Genomic DNA, 17,657 nt, shown 5'->3' with positions numbered 1-17,657 from the left:
GCTCTGCCCCTGTCCCCGGCAGCAGGGGTCTTGACCACCCCCCTGCAAACCTCCCTGCTCCTCACCTGACCACGCTGCCCTGGAGCACCAGGTCTGGCCACGCTTTAGCTGTGCCGCACAGGCAGAGCTGCAGCCATGCTGCCCAGGTGCTGGGGGAACTGTGACTGTGAGGGAGGCAGGAAGGGAGGGGAGCATAAGGGGAGGGGCCAGGGGCTAGTCTCTGCCCACTCACCATGCTTCTGGGGAGTTGGGCTGGCTCCTCCGTGGTCCTGTCCTGATCCCGCTCCCTGGCTGGAGCTTGGGGGCCAGAGGGAAGGGTCCTGCAGGCCGGATGTGGTCCGCAGGCCGTAGTTTGCCCCCCTCTGCCTTAAAGACTAGATAAAGCATGTCAATTGACTGACTTGTGTCATCCAAAGCTTTGGACTGACATGACCCTGCAGTTCCTTGCCACTTCCCTATAGACGTTACCTGCATGGTAGCATTGTCATCTGTGTGCAGGCTGCACTGAGCCACCGCAGGGAATGCTTGGCAGATCAAGAGCTGGGAAAGAGGAGGTTTCGTATTCCTCACAACAGTGGTTAATATATCAATAGAAGTCTGAAAGGGGAAAGCACACAAATAGAAGCTCTTTTAAACAGCAGTCACTGCACTGTAACTCAGCATTTCCACAAAGCCTGGGAGGGCAGGGTGAGATTCGAAGGCCTACCTGATAATGGGGGGAGGGCACACAACAGTGACAGTGCAGATTCTCCTGTGGTGCCTCGCTCACATGGGGGGGAGGGGGGGAGGGAGAGGGGTGTTTGAGTTTGTTTTCTTGAAAACTTTTCAAATGTTGGAGAAATGCTTTGGTTTCTAGTGAGTGCCGGAGATGCCACCCATCATACACACTGCAGATTGAACAGGAGTCTTATAAGGATGATTTCCTAAGAACAGAGCCTCATTTCTACCCCCAACCCACATCAAACCTCTGCTGCCAGTCACCAGCACTTGACAGATATGGAGCAGGCAGCTGAACGACAACAGATGGAGCATTCAGCAGCAGCTCTTTCCCTGTACAGGAAACACATTATTTCGGCAGCAGGTGAAGGCCAACGTTCAGCAGCAGGTAGTTTTTAACCCCCCTTTCTCAAATAAGGAAGCTTTTTAGCATCAGTTGTGTTGTCCAAGTGGCTCTGATCACGCCCATTTCATAGGACTTCATGGGATGGATTATGCTTTGTAAGAAAACAAAGCAGATTTTTCAGCTTTTACCCCTGTAACATGCCTCAGAAACACAAGTACCAAGGAGGTCTGAAGATAGCAGGTAGCCCATAGCAAAGGTACTTTTCACAGTCACCCGTGACAACATGTTGTTCTGCTGAGATACAGCTGCACCTGCAGTTATTTTAAAAAGCTTGTGTGGTGAAACATTTCCATTAATCTGATTCACCTAAAGGAACCAAGGCCAAACCAGAAAGGACGTTTATAAATACTGCAGGAGGACTGAATATCTCTTCCTCTCATCAACTATGCACCCTTAAAATGTAAGAGTCGGGCTCTTCAGCTTCCTCAACCAGCAGAAAGCACAAAAGGGGATTCAACAAAAATCAGTTATTTTAAAAAGTGCTTCTCAACATGCAAGCAAGTTCTCAAAAGGCTGGGCTGAGCGACATGAAAAATATGCATGTAGTCATTCCATTTGTATCTATTCAAATCACATGTGACACTAACCACAAATGCCCCTGCTCTGGCAGTTAGTGCAGAACAACTGACTCCCCTTACTAGTTAATTCAAATTTTAGTTTAATATTGGCAAGTGTGAGAGTGCATATGTAAATTTATCTATGATGACACTTTATATCATTCCATTTGATTTGAAAAGGGATGATGATTAATAATGCATGTTATAATAAAGGGTTAATCAACTGTCAGAGTAAGACAGGTCAATAGACTGCTCCGGCTACGTTTTAGTCATGGGTATTTTTAGTAAAAGTCCTGGACAGGTCACAAGCAGTAAACAAAAATTGACAGCCTGTGACCTGTCCATGACTTGTACTATATCCCTAACTAAAACTTGGGCCGGGAGGCCACGGATGCTCTGCGGGGGGCAGTCTGGGAGTGCGGCTCAGACCCCCTGCTGGTGCTGGGGGCGTGGCCTGGTCCCCCCACTGGTGCTGGGGGAGGGGAGGAGGGAGAGCGGGCAGCAGCACATAGCCCAGGACCCCCACTGGTGCTGGGGGGGATGAGCGGGAGGTGGCGGCACGCAGCCCAGGACCCCCACTGGTGCTGGGGGGGAGGGGGATGTATGGGGGCGCATGGCACAGGACCCCCACTGGTGCTGTAGGGAGGATTGGTGCAGCTGGCAGGCTCCCTACCCAGCTCCATGTGTCCCTGCAGCTCCTAGGGGGAGGGAAGGCAGGGGAGCTCTGTGCGCTGTCCCCGCCAGATGGGAAGGGGCAGCATGCAGAGCCCCCTGGGCCCCTGCCTAGGAGCTGCAGGCACATGCCAGCCGCTTCTGGGGAGCCTCCCCCGAGGTAAGCGCCACCCTGCATCTCAACTCCCCACCCCATCCTTGAGCCCCCTCCCACACCCAAAATGCCCCACCGGCCGCTGCCAAAGTCATGGAAAGTCACAGAATTAGTGACTTCCATGACCTCCGTGACAGACATGCAGCCTTATTCATAACAGCCCGTTAGAATGACATAAAACCACCTTCTACTGATGTGTTTATAACCAGGTATAACATATACTCCTCTCTGCTGGTTATTATAAATATTTTAATCATGTATTAATGCTTTATAAATGGAATCTCAATATAAAGCATGATCCTATATATTTTACATATACACAGTTACATGTGAGGTGTTTCATTGTGTACACAAAGGTGCAAACTCACATGGAAGGATATGTACAGCTTGGGTTCTAAAAACTGTGCATGTACCATGTTCATGACATGTACCATGTTCATGACATGTAATGTGCATTACTGGAGAATGCCCTATTGTGAGAAAACTTACTTCCATAGGTTGCACTATTTCAAATGGTAAGAAAGAGCTAAAGACACTTTGTAAAGACTGGAAGAAGGCTGACAGACAACTGAGAGATAAAAGACTATGATGTGCATTTCTTCCAAACCTGGAGATCTCTTTCCCCACAGAAAGATCTCAGTCACTGAAGACATCGCTCAATAGTAGTTTATGAGCTTCCTTTCTTGCTCTTTTCATACCAAAACAGGTTGATGGAATGGCATAAAGCCAATGCTTTTACTAGGTGCAGTGAGAACCCAACCTGCAGCTAAACCATCTTTTGCCATAGTACTTACTGCACAAAGCCCTGCTGGAATCTTATCAGCAGGAGCCTGCATGATGCTGACGAGAGTTGGGATTAGTCTCATCTGCATTGGACCCTGGCAGGCTTCTATCTGTGCTAGCTCCTTAAAGATATCTTGGGCGAGAGAGGCAACAACAGGATCTAGAGTGAGAAAGCACCAGTTACTAAGACAAACTAATGAGTATTGGTCTAAAGTTTTGTTGCTATCATTTCAATAAGGTAAACTGCAAATTTCATTACAGGAGGTTACACGAATAGTCTTTACTGGAACATCCAGTTTACTTTCAGCCTCAGTAAGCAACTAGAAGTAATCGGAAGAAAATTCAATCAGTTTCTGTATGGCTATATGGCATTTACTAAACAATTCTGTGCATGAAGGTAGACTTTCAGTATATTTGTGTCTGTAGCCAAGGAACCAAGTATCATGCTGCACAACAAATCTGATACAATAGGGAACTGGGAATAATGTGGCATTTCACCCTCACCCCTTTGCCCTTCATTGTCCCTCAGACCAGGGCAGTAAGTACAATGTTTAATTCAAATGATTTTAGTATTAAACTCAATTTTATGCCATCCACAAAATTGCAGCCTTCAGCCTGGGGCAGAATTTTACAGTGACAAAGTTTAACTACACCACAGAAATTGTCAGGGGAAAGTTGGAAGTTTTGACACCTGGGTAGGGAACCCTAGCTTTGGCACCAAGAAATACATGGAAAACAGTTATGGTTTTTGGTATACAGGAAGCAGTTTAGGGCTTCAGTATTTGGAAGGGATTTTTTTCAGAAAGGGAACGAGTTAATTTAAAATTTGGCGGTGGTGCATTTGAATTCCTCATTCAGGCAACCCAAACAACTACCAGCACTCAGTTACCTCACTGGATAGCTACCCAATATCAACAATAAATAAGCAGAACAAATTGATGTTTCTGTTAAGATATTCTACAATAAAATAGTTGAAGTTTACATATAGCTATCAAACTTAATGACAAGTTAAACTTCTCTTATACATTTATCTTATACTTTATGCATCCAATGAAGTGAGCTGTAGGTCACGAAAGCTTATGCTCAAATAAACTGGTTAGTCTCTAAGGTGCCGCAAGTACTCCTTTTCTTTTTGCGAATACAGACTAACACGGCTGCTACTCTGAAACGTCTCTTATACAGTTATAATGATTAAGGGTGTCTGGAGACTCAGGCTGGCATTACTACATTACAAAGTTCATATTTCAAACATTTTTGTTGCAACCATAAGAGCTAGAGACGTAAATGCATAGATTTTAAGGTCAGAAGGGATGATAAAGATCTAGTTTGACCTCCTGCATAACACAGGTGATATAATTTAATTCAGGTTTCAGAGTAGCAGCTGTGTTAGTCTGTATTCGCAAACAGAAAAGGAGTACTTGTGGCACCTTAGAGACTAACAAATTTATTTGAGCATATATATAAGCTTATGCTCAAATAAATTTGTTAGTCTCTAAGGTGCCACAAGTACTCCTTTTATAATTTAATTCAGTGATTCCTGCATCAAGTCCATAACTTTGTCATCCAATCTCAATTTAAAAATCCCCGGAGGTGGAAAATCCACTGTGTCCCTAGGAAGGCTGTTCTAATAATCACCCTCCCAGAAACAACTGTGTGCTTATTTTCAGTTTGAACTTGTCTAGCTTCAGTTTCCATCCACTGGATCTTGTTATGTCTTTGCTAAGTTAAATGTATGATTGGCAAAGTTATATAAAGCAATGCATCCTGCTGCTCAGTTTCTCTATCTCCACATCACAGAGATACATACCTTGCTCTCGGTCTAGGACTCTGGATTTGTGACTTGACTAAAATAATCAATTTTATATAGTTAATTTTAGTATGATTTATTTCTTACAATCTTCATTTAGATTTTACACGTTGTTGTATAATTGACCTCAAGTCACTTCAGCCTGGCGATGGCATGGCTGATCCTAGTCTTATGGAAAAGAGGGGTTTAAGCAGTGTACCTCTTGCCCCACTGTCTTTCCAGCATCTGATGCCTACACAATATGCCTCCTTTACCTTGGAGATCGACACTTTTCTGAGTGTTGCCAGCTGTGTCAAAGCCTTTACACCAGGGGCTCTAAGAGAATGGCAGGCCCATCTCCAGGCCTTCCCGATGCAGTGAGCCCTTCAAGAGGGTGCCTTGGAACAGGCAGCTCATGGGTCCAGTACTGAGCATGATCACAAGAGGCCTTCTTGAGTCCTAAAACCTATTCCCATTGAAAAGGGGAAGTCTGCAGTGCTGTCCATGGTTCCCAAATCTGGTTCCAAGCCAAAACCAGACCCATCTGGGACATCTCCCTACAACATAGGGACAAATTGATCAGCGGGGCCTACAGACCCCAGTTTAAAAAACGCTGCATTAGATGTTAAAAGGATCCGAGGTCCAAACCATTTAGATAGTCTCTGACCTTCTGAATAGTTTCTGACTGTGGTCTATAGTAAACAGCATCAGGGGAATACCATCTCCACTAACACGCTGAGAGTGGATTAAAGATTATATAGACTTATGCCTTAGCGAGGGCCCACTCCATCATGGCTAATGCCACTTCCATGGCTTGTTATCAGAATGTCTTTATTGTGGAGATTTCCAGAATGGCTACATGGAATTTAATACACTGCTTGCTGGACTTGGCACCCTGTGGCAGAGTGGGAGTAGCCTAGGGCTGGCTCACCATTCTGTGCACTTTGTAAACATCCCTGCCAAACTGGGAGATAATTAATGAGGTCTGGGTGATTAACCAATTAACAAGGGGATTCAGCTGGGGACTGTTAAATGGGAGACAAAGACAGAAGGAAGGGCAAAGAAACTCGGGAACTGAGAGGTGAGATCTCTTTCCTCCTCACCTCCCTTTATCTAAGGGGGTATGTTGAAGCTTGGGAAAAGCTTTATGGTGATGGAACATGAAGTTCCATATGACACTGTAAATAAAGTACACTGCGGGCAACTTACGTAAGCGTGTGTGAGGACTGTTTACAAAAGAAAGTCAGGGTGCGGGAGCTCACCCCGTGACAAGTGGAGGCTTGTCTAGGATAACAAGGACTGTTTGTGTGCTGGCTCTGTTAAAACTCCTGGAAGGTTTTCTGTAACTCCTTTTTCTGTTCAACTACCCAGTGCAGAAGTTCCTTCATATTGCCGAGTCCGCTGTGCTTTCTCATCGGCTCCCCTTTCTGGTCCTTTGCCTACGCTGGAATGGGAAATCCTGGATAAGCCCCCATTTGTCACAGGGTGGGCTCCCACACCCTGAATTACTCTGTGCAAACAGTAATCACATGCTCTTATGTAAGTTCACCAGTGTACTTTACTCCCAATATCCTATGCAGCTTAATGTCCCATCACCAAAAGGCTTTTCCCAGGCTTCGGCATACATCCTAGGCACAGGGAGGAAGGAGAGATCTCACCTCTCAGATCCTGATCTTCTTTGCCCTTTCTTCCCTCTCCCTGTCTTCCATTTAACAATCCCCAACTGATAAGCTGAATCCCCTCATTAACTGGTTAATCACCCAGTCCTAATTATCTCTCAATTTGGCCCACACAAGGACACTTACAAAGCTTACAGAGCGATGACCCAGCCCTAGACTACTCCCACTCTGTCAGTTGCCCCCTTTTAAATTAACAGTTCCTCAGTTCACCCCCCACCTGGACTCCACTGCCTGCTACAATTTCCAAAAAGTGGCAACAAAAATATATACAAAGACAGTGAAATTGTATATTCACACTTCCTGCCTGCCTGTCCCTCTTCCTCATAATTCTTTATATGTCTCTGGACACTGCTGTGGTCATATAAGGGAATGTACTAGCTTCTGCCTCAGTTCTTTTCCCCTGAACCCCAGTCAAACATTCAACATTGAGAGGGCACCTGTGCCTCCACCAAGTGATGCAGCTTGCTAAGGAGTTCTGAGCACAAGGCAGCAGGGAGCCCAATTCCCAGAAGTGTATACATTCAGAGGTACCTCTCACAGGACTAGTTACTAATAAGTAACACCTCTTTAGTCAATTCTGACATCTATTGCACATACCACACTCTCAGCAGAGGTTGCCTATTTATTCTACTGACTCAAACAGAATTTAGGCAGCACAGTACTTGGGTAACAGCTTAATACATTCAACAGTTCAGATTATGAGAGCAACCTTAGAAAACCTGTTCTGTCCACCTTCATCAATGGATGCAGATTTGTCTACACACTAGTGACTGATGACAGTGCAATGTTAACAGAAATCTAGTAAGAGGATGGCTTCAGGCAACAAGGTATGCTGTAACACACAGCTAAGAGTAAACCAATCTGGGATTTTATTGGATAAACTCCATTTAAGGAAACAAAGGGAAAGTTGAATGCAAAAATAGTACGGCTTCCTCAGAATGACTTAATACCTCAACTTATTACTTCAGGACAGTAAGAGCCATACTTTTATATACAAAATGCCCGCTTCTGACCTATGAGTCAGCCTGCCCCCTACATTATTCCTGGTGGAAGAAAGTTCTCTTTTCACATACAACTGCATATCATACCAGTTCTTATACTTCACTAATAGTGCAGAAAGCTATTGCAAAACCCTTATCAAAGAGAAGGTTAAAAGAACTTGATCACAGTCTATAAGCACTTATGTGGGTAGAAGATTTAGATGGCAGAAGGGTCTTTAATATAGCAGACAAAGGCAGAACAAGATCCAATGGCTGGAAGTTGAAACTAGACAAACTCAGGTTAGAAAAAGTGCAAATTTTTGGAACTACTTGCCAATGGGCTAAATACAGGAATCAACGGGCACAATTCTCTGGCCTGTGCTATACAGGATGTCAGACTAGATGATAATCGTTCCATCTGGCCTTAAAAATCTAAGGATAATGTATTTCCAAAATGTCATTCTGTACATTTTAAATACACACTTCAAATGTCAATTTTACAGGTAACCTGCAGGAGATTAATCTTGACCAGATTCCATTAACAAAGACAGATCAATATTTAAAAGACACTTTGGGCACATACCATTACTGTACTTGAGGAAGATTGCTATGGTGAAGGGGCAGATTTTGTTCTCCACATTTGCTGTAAATGCTGGGTCTACTGTACAGACAATGCAAAGTGTTTCCATCACAAGATTGAGGACCTCTGAACTGAATTGAGCTGCCAAGTGGATCAGTCCATCCAGGATACTGGGAAGGAAAGGCTGCAATACATGGGTGCTTTCAGAGATCTTCAGCTGGTCACAGTAACTAGATAAGGAATTCATGGTACAAAACACACAAGTATAGTATTTACAATAGCACTAGAGGATCATAGATCAGAGTATTTTTTTCTTTTCTCTCTCTTTTCATCCCAACTGTATATTTTTTGTTTTAGTCATCTGACCCCTGTATTTCCTTTTTTCCTACTCAAACCCAAATTTTGAATTTAAAAAAAATTAAATTGCTATTCATCTTTTAGAACCAATATGGATGGATCCTCTACATTAGTTTAGATCTTTAAAATTTTGTAATTGGCAAACATGCCCTCCTTGCATAGCTATGGGGAAGACCCTATCAAGAGCTGAACAGTTGCGCTTCTTCGGTGAAGAAGATGGGGATTTTCACTCTCTTAAAAGCACCACGAAAATCAGCTCTGCGGGATCGTTCTGTGCCACAGTACACAGTGGTTTGTGAAGTGAACTGGGGCTAGTGCCTCAACTAACAAAGCATTGGTACAAATAGTGCAACTATGATTTGAGTCCTACATCTATAATGTTACTGTCTGCATTTTTGTTTAAGCTTTCAGTGACTGGTATTATACCTTCTAATCAAATCTTCCACTTGCACATCACTATAAAGGGCATTACATTTCAGATCCAAATTAACTTCCATTCTGCACATGCCATCCCTGGTGTTATTCCTCACATTGTACATTTATGAGGGTAAAGTGAAAAAAGCGGTTACTAACCTTTTGTAACTGCTATTGTTAGAGATGTGTTGCTCATGACCATTCCATGTTATGTGTGTGTGCTCGCCACATGCATCGGTGCCGGAAGCTTTTCCCTCAGTGGTATCCATAGGGGACCAGCTCTGGCGCTCATATAAGGGACGCTGCTAACCCTCTCCCTCCCTCAGTTCCTTCTTGCCGGAACTCCAACAGTGGGGAAGGAGGGCAGGTCATGGAATGGACATAAGGAACACATCTCGAAGAAAAACAATTACAAAAGGTTAGTAACCGTTTTTTCTTCTTCGAGTGCTTGCTCATGTCCATTCCATGTTAGGTGACTCACAAGCAGTATCCCCGGAGGTGGGTAGGAGTTCATGGACATGTCAATTGCAACACGGCTCTACCAAAGCCAGCATCATCTCTAGCCTGCTGGGTGATGGCATAGTGGATCATGAAGCTATGCACCGACAACCATGTTGCAGCCCTGCAGATATCCTGGATAGGGACTTTTGCCAGGACAGCTGCCGAAGATGCCTGTGCTCTGGTTGAATGGGCTGTCACTATCTGGGGAGGTACGACCTGCGCCAGCTTGTAACAAGTGCGAATGCAGGTGGTAATCCAAGATGAAAGTCTTTGATAGGATACTGAGAGGGCTTTCATTCAGTCAGCCGCCGTGACAAAAAGTTTAGTCAATTTACAGAAGGGCATGGTATGCTCTAAGTAGAAAGCCACAGCCCGTCTGACATGAAGCGTGCGCATGCACCCCTCTTTGTTAGACGCGTGAGGCTTCGGGCAGAAAACTGGGAGAAATGTGTCCTGCTTAATAGGGAAAGGTAACACCACCTTTGGCAGGAAAGCCGGGTGGGAACGCAACTGAACCATGGCCTTGTAGAACACAGCGTACGGGAGCTCCGATGTAAGGGCTTTAATCTCGGAGACTCGCCATGCTGAAGTGCTAGCCACAGGGAAGGCAACTTTCCACAATAGATGTGAAAGAGAGCAGGAGGCTAACAGCTCAGAGGAGGGCCAGTGAGCCTGGAAAGGACTAGATTGAGGTCCCATTGGGGGACCGGTGGAAAGAGTCTCTCCAGGCTCTTAAGGAACCTGATCGTCATCTCATGTGAGAACACCGATCTGCCCTGGATGGCCGAAATGGCAGCCTGGTGCACCTTGATGGAGAAGGCTGGGCCTTGATGCTTTAAATGAAGCAGGTAGTCTAGAATGGACTGTAGAGGTGACTCGGTCGGGGAGATCCCCTGCTCCAACACCCAGCAGGAGAAGCGTTTCCACTTCGCCAGGTAAGTCACTCTCGTAGAGGGTTTTCTACTTTCCACCAGTCCTCTGGGTTCAGCCATACAGCATCCACATTGTGAGGTGGAGGAAGGTGAGGATTGGGTGTAGTCACCTCCCGTGATCCTGAGAGCAGATGTGGGCAGTTGGGAAGCGTTCATGGGGGCGCTGATGCCAATCCCATGAGCATGCGGAACCAATGCCGGCGGGGTCATGCTGGGGTGATCATGATGACCCTGGCTTTGTCCCTCTTCATTTTCAGGAGGGTCCTGCCAATAAGAGGGATTGGCAGGAAGGCATACATCAGGCCCTCTGCCCAAGACAGGAGAAAATCTCTCTCATCCCCACTCTCCGAAGGCTGGCGGGAAGGCGTACGTCAGGCCCTCTGCCCAAGACAGGAGAAAGGAGCCCTTGGAGAGAGCAGACACTTCCTGTTCTACCTGGTGGCAAACTGGTCCACCTGGGGAGTTTCCTACCTCTGGAAGATCATTCTGACAACCTCCTCGTGAGGGACCACTCGTGGTGAGAACAGAACAGCCTGCTCAGGCGATTCGCCAGCTTTTTTCTGACACCAGGGAAATGTAGTGCCTCGATGTGTATGGCGTGCCGAATGCAAAAATCCCACGGCCAGAGGGCTTCTTGGCAGAGAACCGAGGACCGTGCTCCCCTTGCCTGTTGACATAGAACATGGTGTCTGTACTGTCAGTCAACACCTGAACTACTTGATGTGATAGCTGCGGAAGGAACACTTCACAAGTCAACTGGATGGCTCTGAGCTCCCTGATGTTCATAGAATATCAGGGTTGGAAGGGACCTCAGGAGGCATCTAGTCCAACCCCCTACTCAAAGCAGGACCAATCCCCAACTAAATCATCCCAGACAGGGCTTTGTCAAGCCTGACCTTAAAAATTTCCAAGGACAGCGATTCCACCACCTCCCTAGGTAACGCATTCCAGTGTTTCACCACCCTCCTAGTGAAAAAGTTTTTCCTAATATCCAACCTAAACCTCCCCCACTGCAACTTGAGACCATTACTCCTTGTTCTGTCATCAGCTACCACTGAGAACTGTGAATGTTGATGTGCAGTGAGAGCTCGTCCCGGGACCACAGTCCCTGGGTCTTCAACGATCCGAGGTAGGCCCCCCCCAGCCTAGGTGAGAGGCATCTGACACTAGCACCTTCATGGGTTTCGGGGTTGCAAAGGGTGTTCCTTTGGACATGTTTACTGGTTTTGACACCATTTTAGAGCTGTAAGCACTTGTGGCGGAATCACGAGGACTCTGTCTGGGTGGTGCTTGCCTGGGATGTAGACCGATGCCAGCCACATCTGGAGGGGCCTGAGCTGCAGACGTGAATGGCGAACTACATAAATACATGCTGCCATGTGTCCGATTAGCCTGAGGCATACTCTGCCCACCTCACCATGGCTAATTAGAACTGACATCACCTCGAATCTGGGCTTTTGGAGAAAGGCTCTGGCCTGTGTACAGTCTAGCACTGCCACTATAAACTCTACTCTTTGCACTGGGACTAATGTCAATTTGTATGTGTTTATCAACAGACCCAGTGCCTGGTACATGGCTTGCACCAACGAAATGCTGTAAAGGACCTAAACCTGTGAACAACCTGGCTTTATTTTAAAGAATCCTTATTGAGGTTACAGGGACAAACCATCCCGATGTGTAGAAAGAATAGTAAATATGGCAGGCAGCCAACTTGGCTTAACAGTGAAATCCTTGCTGATCTTAAACACAAAAAAGAAGCTTACAAAAAGTGGAAGATTGGACAAATGACCAGGGAGGAGTATAAAAATATTGCTCGGGCATGCAGGAGTGAAATCAGGAAGGCCAAATCACACCTGGAGTTGCAGCCAGCAAGAGATGTTAAGAGTAACAAGAAGAGTTTCTTCAGGTATGTTGGCAACAAGAAGAAAGTCAAGGGAAGTGTGGGCCCCTTACTGAATGAGGGAGGCAACGTAGGGACCGAGGATGTGGAAAAAGCTAATGTACTCAATACTTTTTTTGCCTCTGTCTTAACGAACAAGGTCAGCTCCCAGACTACTGCACTGGGCAGCACAGCATGGGGAGGAGGTGACCAGCCCTCTGTGGAGAAAGAAGTGGTTCGGGACTATTTAGAAAAGCTGGACGTGCACAAGTCATGGGGCCGGATGCATCGCATCCGAGAGTGCTAAAAGAGTTGGCGGATGCGATTGCGGAGCCATTGGCCATTATCTTTGAAAACTCATGGAGATCCGGGAAAGTCCCGGACGACTGGAAAAAGGCTAATGTAGTGCCCATCTTTAAAAAAGGGAAGGAGGAGGATCCTGGGAACTACAGGCAAGTCAGCCTCACCTCAGTCCCTGAAAAAATCATGGAGCAGGTCCTCAAGGAATCAATTCTGAAGCACTTGGAGGAGAGGAAAGTGATCAGGAACAGTCAGCATGGATTCACCAAGGGCAAGTCATGCCTGACTAATCTAATTGCCTTCTATGACGAGATAACTGGCTCTGTGGATGAGGGGAAAGCAGTGGACGTGTTGTTCCTTGACTTTAGCAAAGCTTTTGACACTGTCTCCCACAGTATTCTTGCCAGCAAGTTAAAGAAGTATGGGCTGGATGAATGCACTATAAGGTGGGTAGAAAGTTGGCTGGATTGTTGGGCTCAGTGGGTAGCGATCAATGGCTCCATGTCTAGCTGGCAGCCGGTATCAAGCGGAGTGCCCCAAGGCTCGGTCCTGGGGCCGGTTTTGTTCAATATCTTCATAAATGATCTGGAGGATGGTGTGGATTGCACCCTCAGCAAGTTTGAAGACGACACTAAACTGGGAGGAGTGGTAGATATGCTGGAGGGTAGGGATAGGATACAGAGGGACCTACACAAATTGGAGGATTGGGCCAAAGGAAATCTGATGAGGTTCAACAAGGACAAGTGCAGAGTCCTGCACTTGGGACGGAAGAATCCAATGCACCGCTACAGACTAGGGACCGAATGGCTAGGCAGCAGTTCTGCGGAAAAGAACCTAGGGGTTACAGTGGACGAGAAGCTAGATATGAGACAACAGTGTGCCCTTGTTGCCAAGAAGGCCAATGGCATTTTGGGACATATAAGTAGGAGCACTGCCAGCAGATCGAGGGACGTGATCGTTCCCCTCTATTCGACACTGGTGAGGCCTCATCTGGAGTACTGTGTCCAGTTTTGGGCCCCACACTACAAGAAGGATGTGGAAAAATTGGAAACTCTCCAGCGGAGGGCAACAAAAAGGATTAGGGGACTGGAACACATAACTTATGAGGCGAGGCTGAGGGAACTGGGTTTGTTTAGTCTACAGAAGAGAAGAATGAGGGGGGATTTGATAGCTGCTTTCAACTACCTGAAAGGTGGTTCCAATAAGGGTGGATCTAGACTATTCTCAGTGGTAGCAGATGACAGGACAAGGACTAATGGTCTCAAGTTGCAGTGGGGGAGATTTAGGTTGGATATCAGGAAAAACTTTTTCACTAGGAGGGTGGTGAAACACTGGAATGCATTACCTAGGGAGGTGGTGGAATCTCCTTCCTTAGAAGTTTTTACGGTCAGGCTTGACAAAGCCCTGGCTGGGATGATTTAATTGGGGATCGGTCCTGCTTTGAGCAGGGGGTTGGACTAGATGACCTCCTGAGGTCCCTTCCAACCCTGATATTCTATGATTCTATGAGCCAGTCGTTGAAGTATGGCTAGTTCTGAACGCCCTGTTGCAGGCTGCGAGAACGCCCTTGGTGCTGTCACTAGACTGAATGGAAGCCTGTGAACTGGTAGTGGTTTTGTCCCACTAAAAACTGCAGGAACCTTCTGTGTCCATGGAAGATGGCGATGTGAAAGTATGCGTCCTTGAAGTTGAGGGCGGCGTACCATCTCCTGGATGGGGATGAGGGAGGCCAGGGAGACCATGTGAAACTTCAACTTCTTGAGATACTCGTTGAGGCCTCGAGGGTCCAAAATGGGGCATAGACTGCCCTTGGTCTTTGGTATGAGAAAATACCGGGAATAGAAACCTTTCCCGTTCCGATGCACAGGGACATCCTCTACGGCTCCAACTATCAAGAGGGCTTGCACCTCTTGGGCGAGAAGCTGCTCATAAGAAGGGTCCCAAAGAGGGACGGGGTAGAAGGATGGGAGGGAGGGGTAGAAATAAACTGTAGGGTATACCCCACCACCACAGTGCTGAGGACCCAACGGTCTGTTGTTATAGCAGTCCAAGCAGGGAGGAAGGAAAAAAGGCGGTTGGAAAACAAAAGAGGTACAGGATCCTGCCTGCAGATTGGGACGTCGCCATCGGGCGCACCCTCAAAACACCCGCTTGTTACCCAGGGGTAACGGGAGGAGCCCAAGTTAGAAGTAGGGCTCGATTTTTGCCTTGGCGGTGCTTATAGTCCCTGCCCGTCTTGTGATAGTGCTCTGTTTGGGTTGACTGCTTGGTCTGAGGCTGCTGTGATTTGAACCGCTTTCTGGCTGGGGCCAGTGTATATAGGCCTAGGGAACATAGGGTAGCCCTAGAGTCCTTAAGCCCATGCAACCTTGTGTCCGTCTGTTCTGTGACCACAGCCAGGCCATCAAAGGGCAGGTCATGGATCGAGAGCTGAGCCTCTGTCGACAGCCCTGAAGACATAAGCCACAATACCCGCCTCGTTGACATGGCCGTCGCAATGGATCTTGCAGCTGAGTCCGCCACATTGCAGACAGCCTGAAAGGAAGGCCCTTGCCACATTTTTCCCCTCATCTAAGATGGCAAGGAACTTGTGCTTAGAGTCGTTGGGTAGCAAGTCTGCAAACTTCATTATCGACTGCCACACATTGAAATCATGCCTCCTGGGTAAGGCCTGATGGGTTGCTACTCATAATTGGAGGTTGGCAGACGAATAAACTTTTCTCCTGAATAAGTCAAGCCTTTTGCCGTCCTTATTTTTGGGAGTTGGGCCTCGTTGCCCTTTCCTCTGTCTCTCTCTCTCTCTCTCTCTCTCTCTCGTTGGCCACCGAAACCACTAGAGAGTTCGGGGCCGGGTGAGAATGTAAGTATTCAAACCCCTTCGTGGGGATGTAATATTTTCTCTCTGCCCGCTTGGAAATGGGCAGGAGATAGAACGGGGTTTGTCATAAAGCTTTTACCAGCTTTACTATTCCTTCATGAATGGGGAGTGCCACCCTGGACGGGGCCACCAAGGCCAAAATATCAAACAAAGTGTCAGAGGGTTCTGCTAACTCCTCCGCCTCCAAACCCAGGTTTGCCACCACCCTCTTCAGCAGCTTCTAGTGTACCGTTGCATCGTCTTGTGGCACTGTCAGACAAGGACGAGGAGGCAGCAAGGACTGGCTAAAAAGCTGGCTAGATTGTCGGGCTCAATGGGTAGTGATCAATGGCTCAATGTCTAGCTGGCAGCCAGTATCGAGCGGAGTGCCCCAGGGGTTGGTTTTGTTCAACATCTTTATTAATGATCTGCATGATGGAATGGATTGCACCCTCAGCAAGTTCACAGATGACAATAAGCTGTGCAGAAAGGTAGATACACTGGAGGGTAGGGATAGGGTCCAGAGTGACCTAGACAATTTGGAAGATTGGGCCAAAAGAAATCTGATGAGGTTAACAAGGACAAGTGCAGAGTTATGTACTTAGGAAGGAAGAATCCCATGCACCGCTAGAGGCTGGGAACCGACTGGCTAAGAGGCAGTTCAGCAGAGAAGGACCTGGGGATTACAGTGGATGAGAAGCTGGATGTGAGTCAGCAGTGTGCCCTTCTTGCCAAGAAGGCCAATGGCATATTGGGCTGTATTAGCAGGAGTATTGCCCGCAGATCGAGGGAAGTGATTACACCCCTCTATTTGGCACTGGTGAGGCAACACCTGGAGGCCACACCAGTTTTGGTCTCCCCACTACAGAAGGGATGTGGACAAATCGGAGAGAGTCAAGCAGAGGGCAACGAAAATGATTAGGGGGCTGGGGCACATGTCTTACGAGGAGAGGCTGAGGGAACTGGGCTTATTTAGTCTGCAGAAGAGAAGAGTGAGGGGGGATTTGATAGCAGCCTTCAGCTACCTGAAGGGGGATTCCAAAGAGGATGGAGCTAGGCTGTTCTCAGTGGTGGCAGATGACAGAACAAGAAGCAATGGTCTCAAGTTGCAGTGGGGGAAGTCTAGGTTGGATATTAGGGAACACTATTTCACAAGGAGGGTGGTGAAGCAATGAAATGGGTTACCTAGGGAGGTGGTGGAATCTCCATCCTCAGAGGTTTTTAAGGCCCAGTTTCACAAAGCCTTGGCTGGGATGATTTAGTTCAGGTTTGGCCAACCTGTGGCTCTAGAGCCACATGGAGCTCTTCAGAAGTAAATTTGTGGCTCCTTGTATAGGTACCGACTCCGGGGCTGAAGCTACAGGTGCCAACTTTCCAATGTGCCGGGGGTGCTCACTGCTCAACCTCTGGCTCTGCCACAGGCCCTGCCCCCACTCAACCCCTTCCCACCCCCTTCCCTGAGCCTGCTGTGCCCTTGCTCCTCCCCCTCCGAGCCTCCTGCATGCCATGAAACAGCTGATTGGGAAGTGCGGGGAGGGAGGGGGAGGTGCTGATCAGTGGGGCTGCCGATGGGCAGGAGGCACTGGGAGCAGGGGGCGGGAGTGGATGGGGGCGCTGATGAGATATTACTGTGGCTCTTTGGCAATGTACGTTGGTAAATTCTGGCTCCTTCTCAGGCTCAGGTTGGCCCCCTCTGATTTAGTTGGTGTTGGTCCTGCTTTGAGCAGGGGACTGGACTACATGACCTCCTGAGGTCTCTTCCAATCCTAATATTCTATGATTCTAAGGGCAGGAGGAGGGGTTGGTCCCACTTCCCCCACTTGTGTGGCCTCCACTGAGGCTGGTGGGGGAAGGGTGTTCCTGGGTACCTTGCTTGGACCCTTAGTCAGAACCGGGGGCGTGTGGGACATTGGCACCGACCTCTCGGACACTCCTGACACAGAGAGCTGTATGAGGGTCTCTGGCACCTGGAGAACCCCCCATGGATTCCAAAACTGCCATGAGGCGAGCCATACACTGGCTCGTGGCCCTGGAGGACCCCCCAGATTTGGCTGGGCGCACCTGGCCAAACTGGTCCACTACCTCCTCCTACTCTGAGCCCTA

The 17,657-nt window shown here is 47.6% G+C and overlaps 1 protein-coding gene across 2 annotated transcripts in view; it reads right to left on the bottom strand.

Annotated features, from left to right (window-relative positions):
• Positions 1-17,657, bottom strand: part of IPO9 (importin 9) — a 164,258-nt gene that overhangs the window by 33,414 nt on the left and 113,187 nt on the right. For both annotated transcript variants that reach the window (XM_074936110.1, XM_074936109.1), the window contains exons 15-17: positions 8,318-8,544; positions 3,301-3,449; positions 469-597 (exon numbers count right to left, since the gene is read on the bottom strand). In XM_074936110.1, coding sequence (XP_074792211.1) covers positions 469-597; positions 3,301-3,449; positions 8,318-8,544 — 505 coding nt within the window. The remainder of the gene's footprint in view (positions 1-468; positions 598-3,300; positions 3,450-8,317; positions 8,545-17,657) is intronic.

The sequence above is a fragment of the Natator depressus genome, chromosome 21 (assembly GCF_965152275.1).
Source record: "Natator depressus isolate rNatDep1 chromosome 21, rNatDep2.hap1, whole genome shotgun sequence".
NCBI lineage: Eukaryota > Metazoa > Chordata > Testudines > Cheloniidae > Natator > Natator depressus.
Note: the sequence above shows the minus strand (reverse complement) of the source record. Positions and strands in the feature narration are given on the sequence as shown.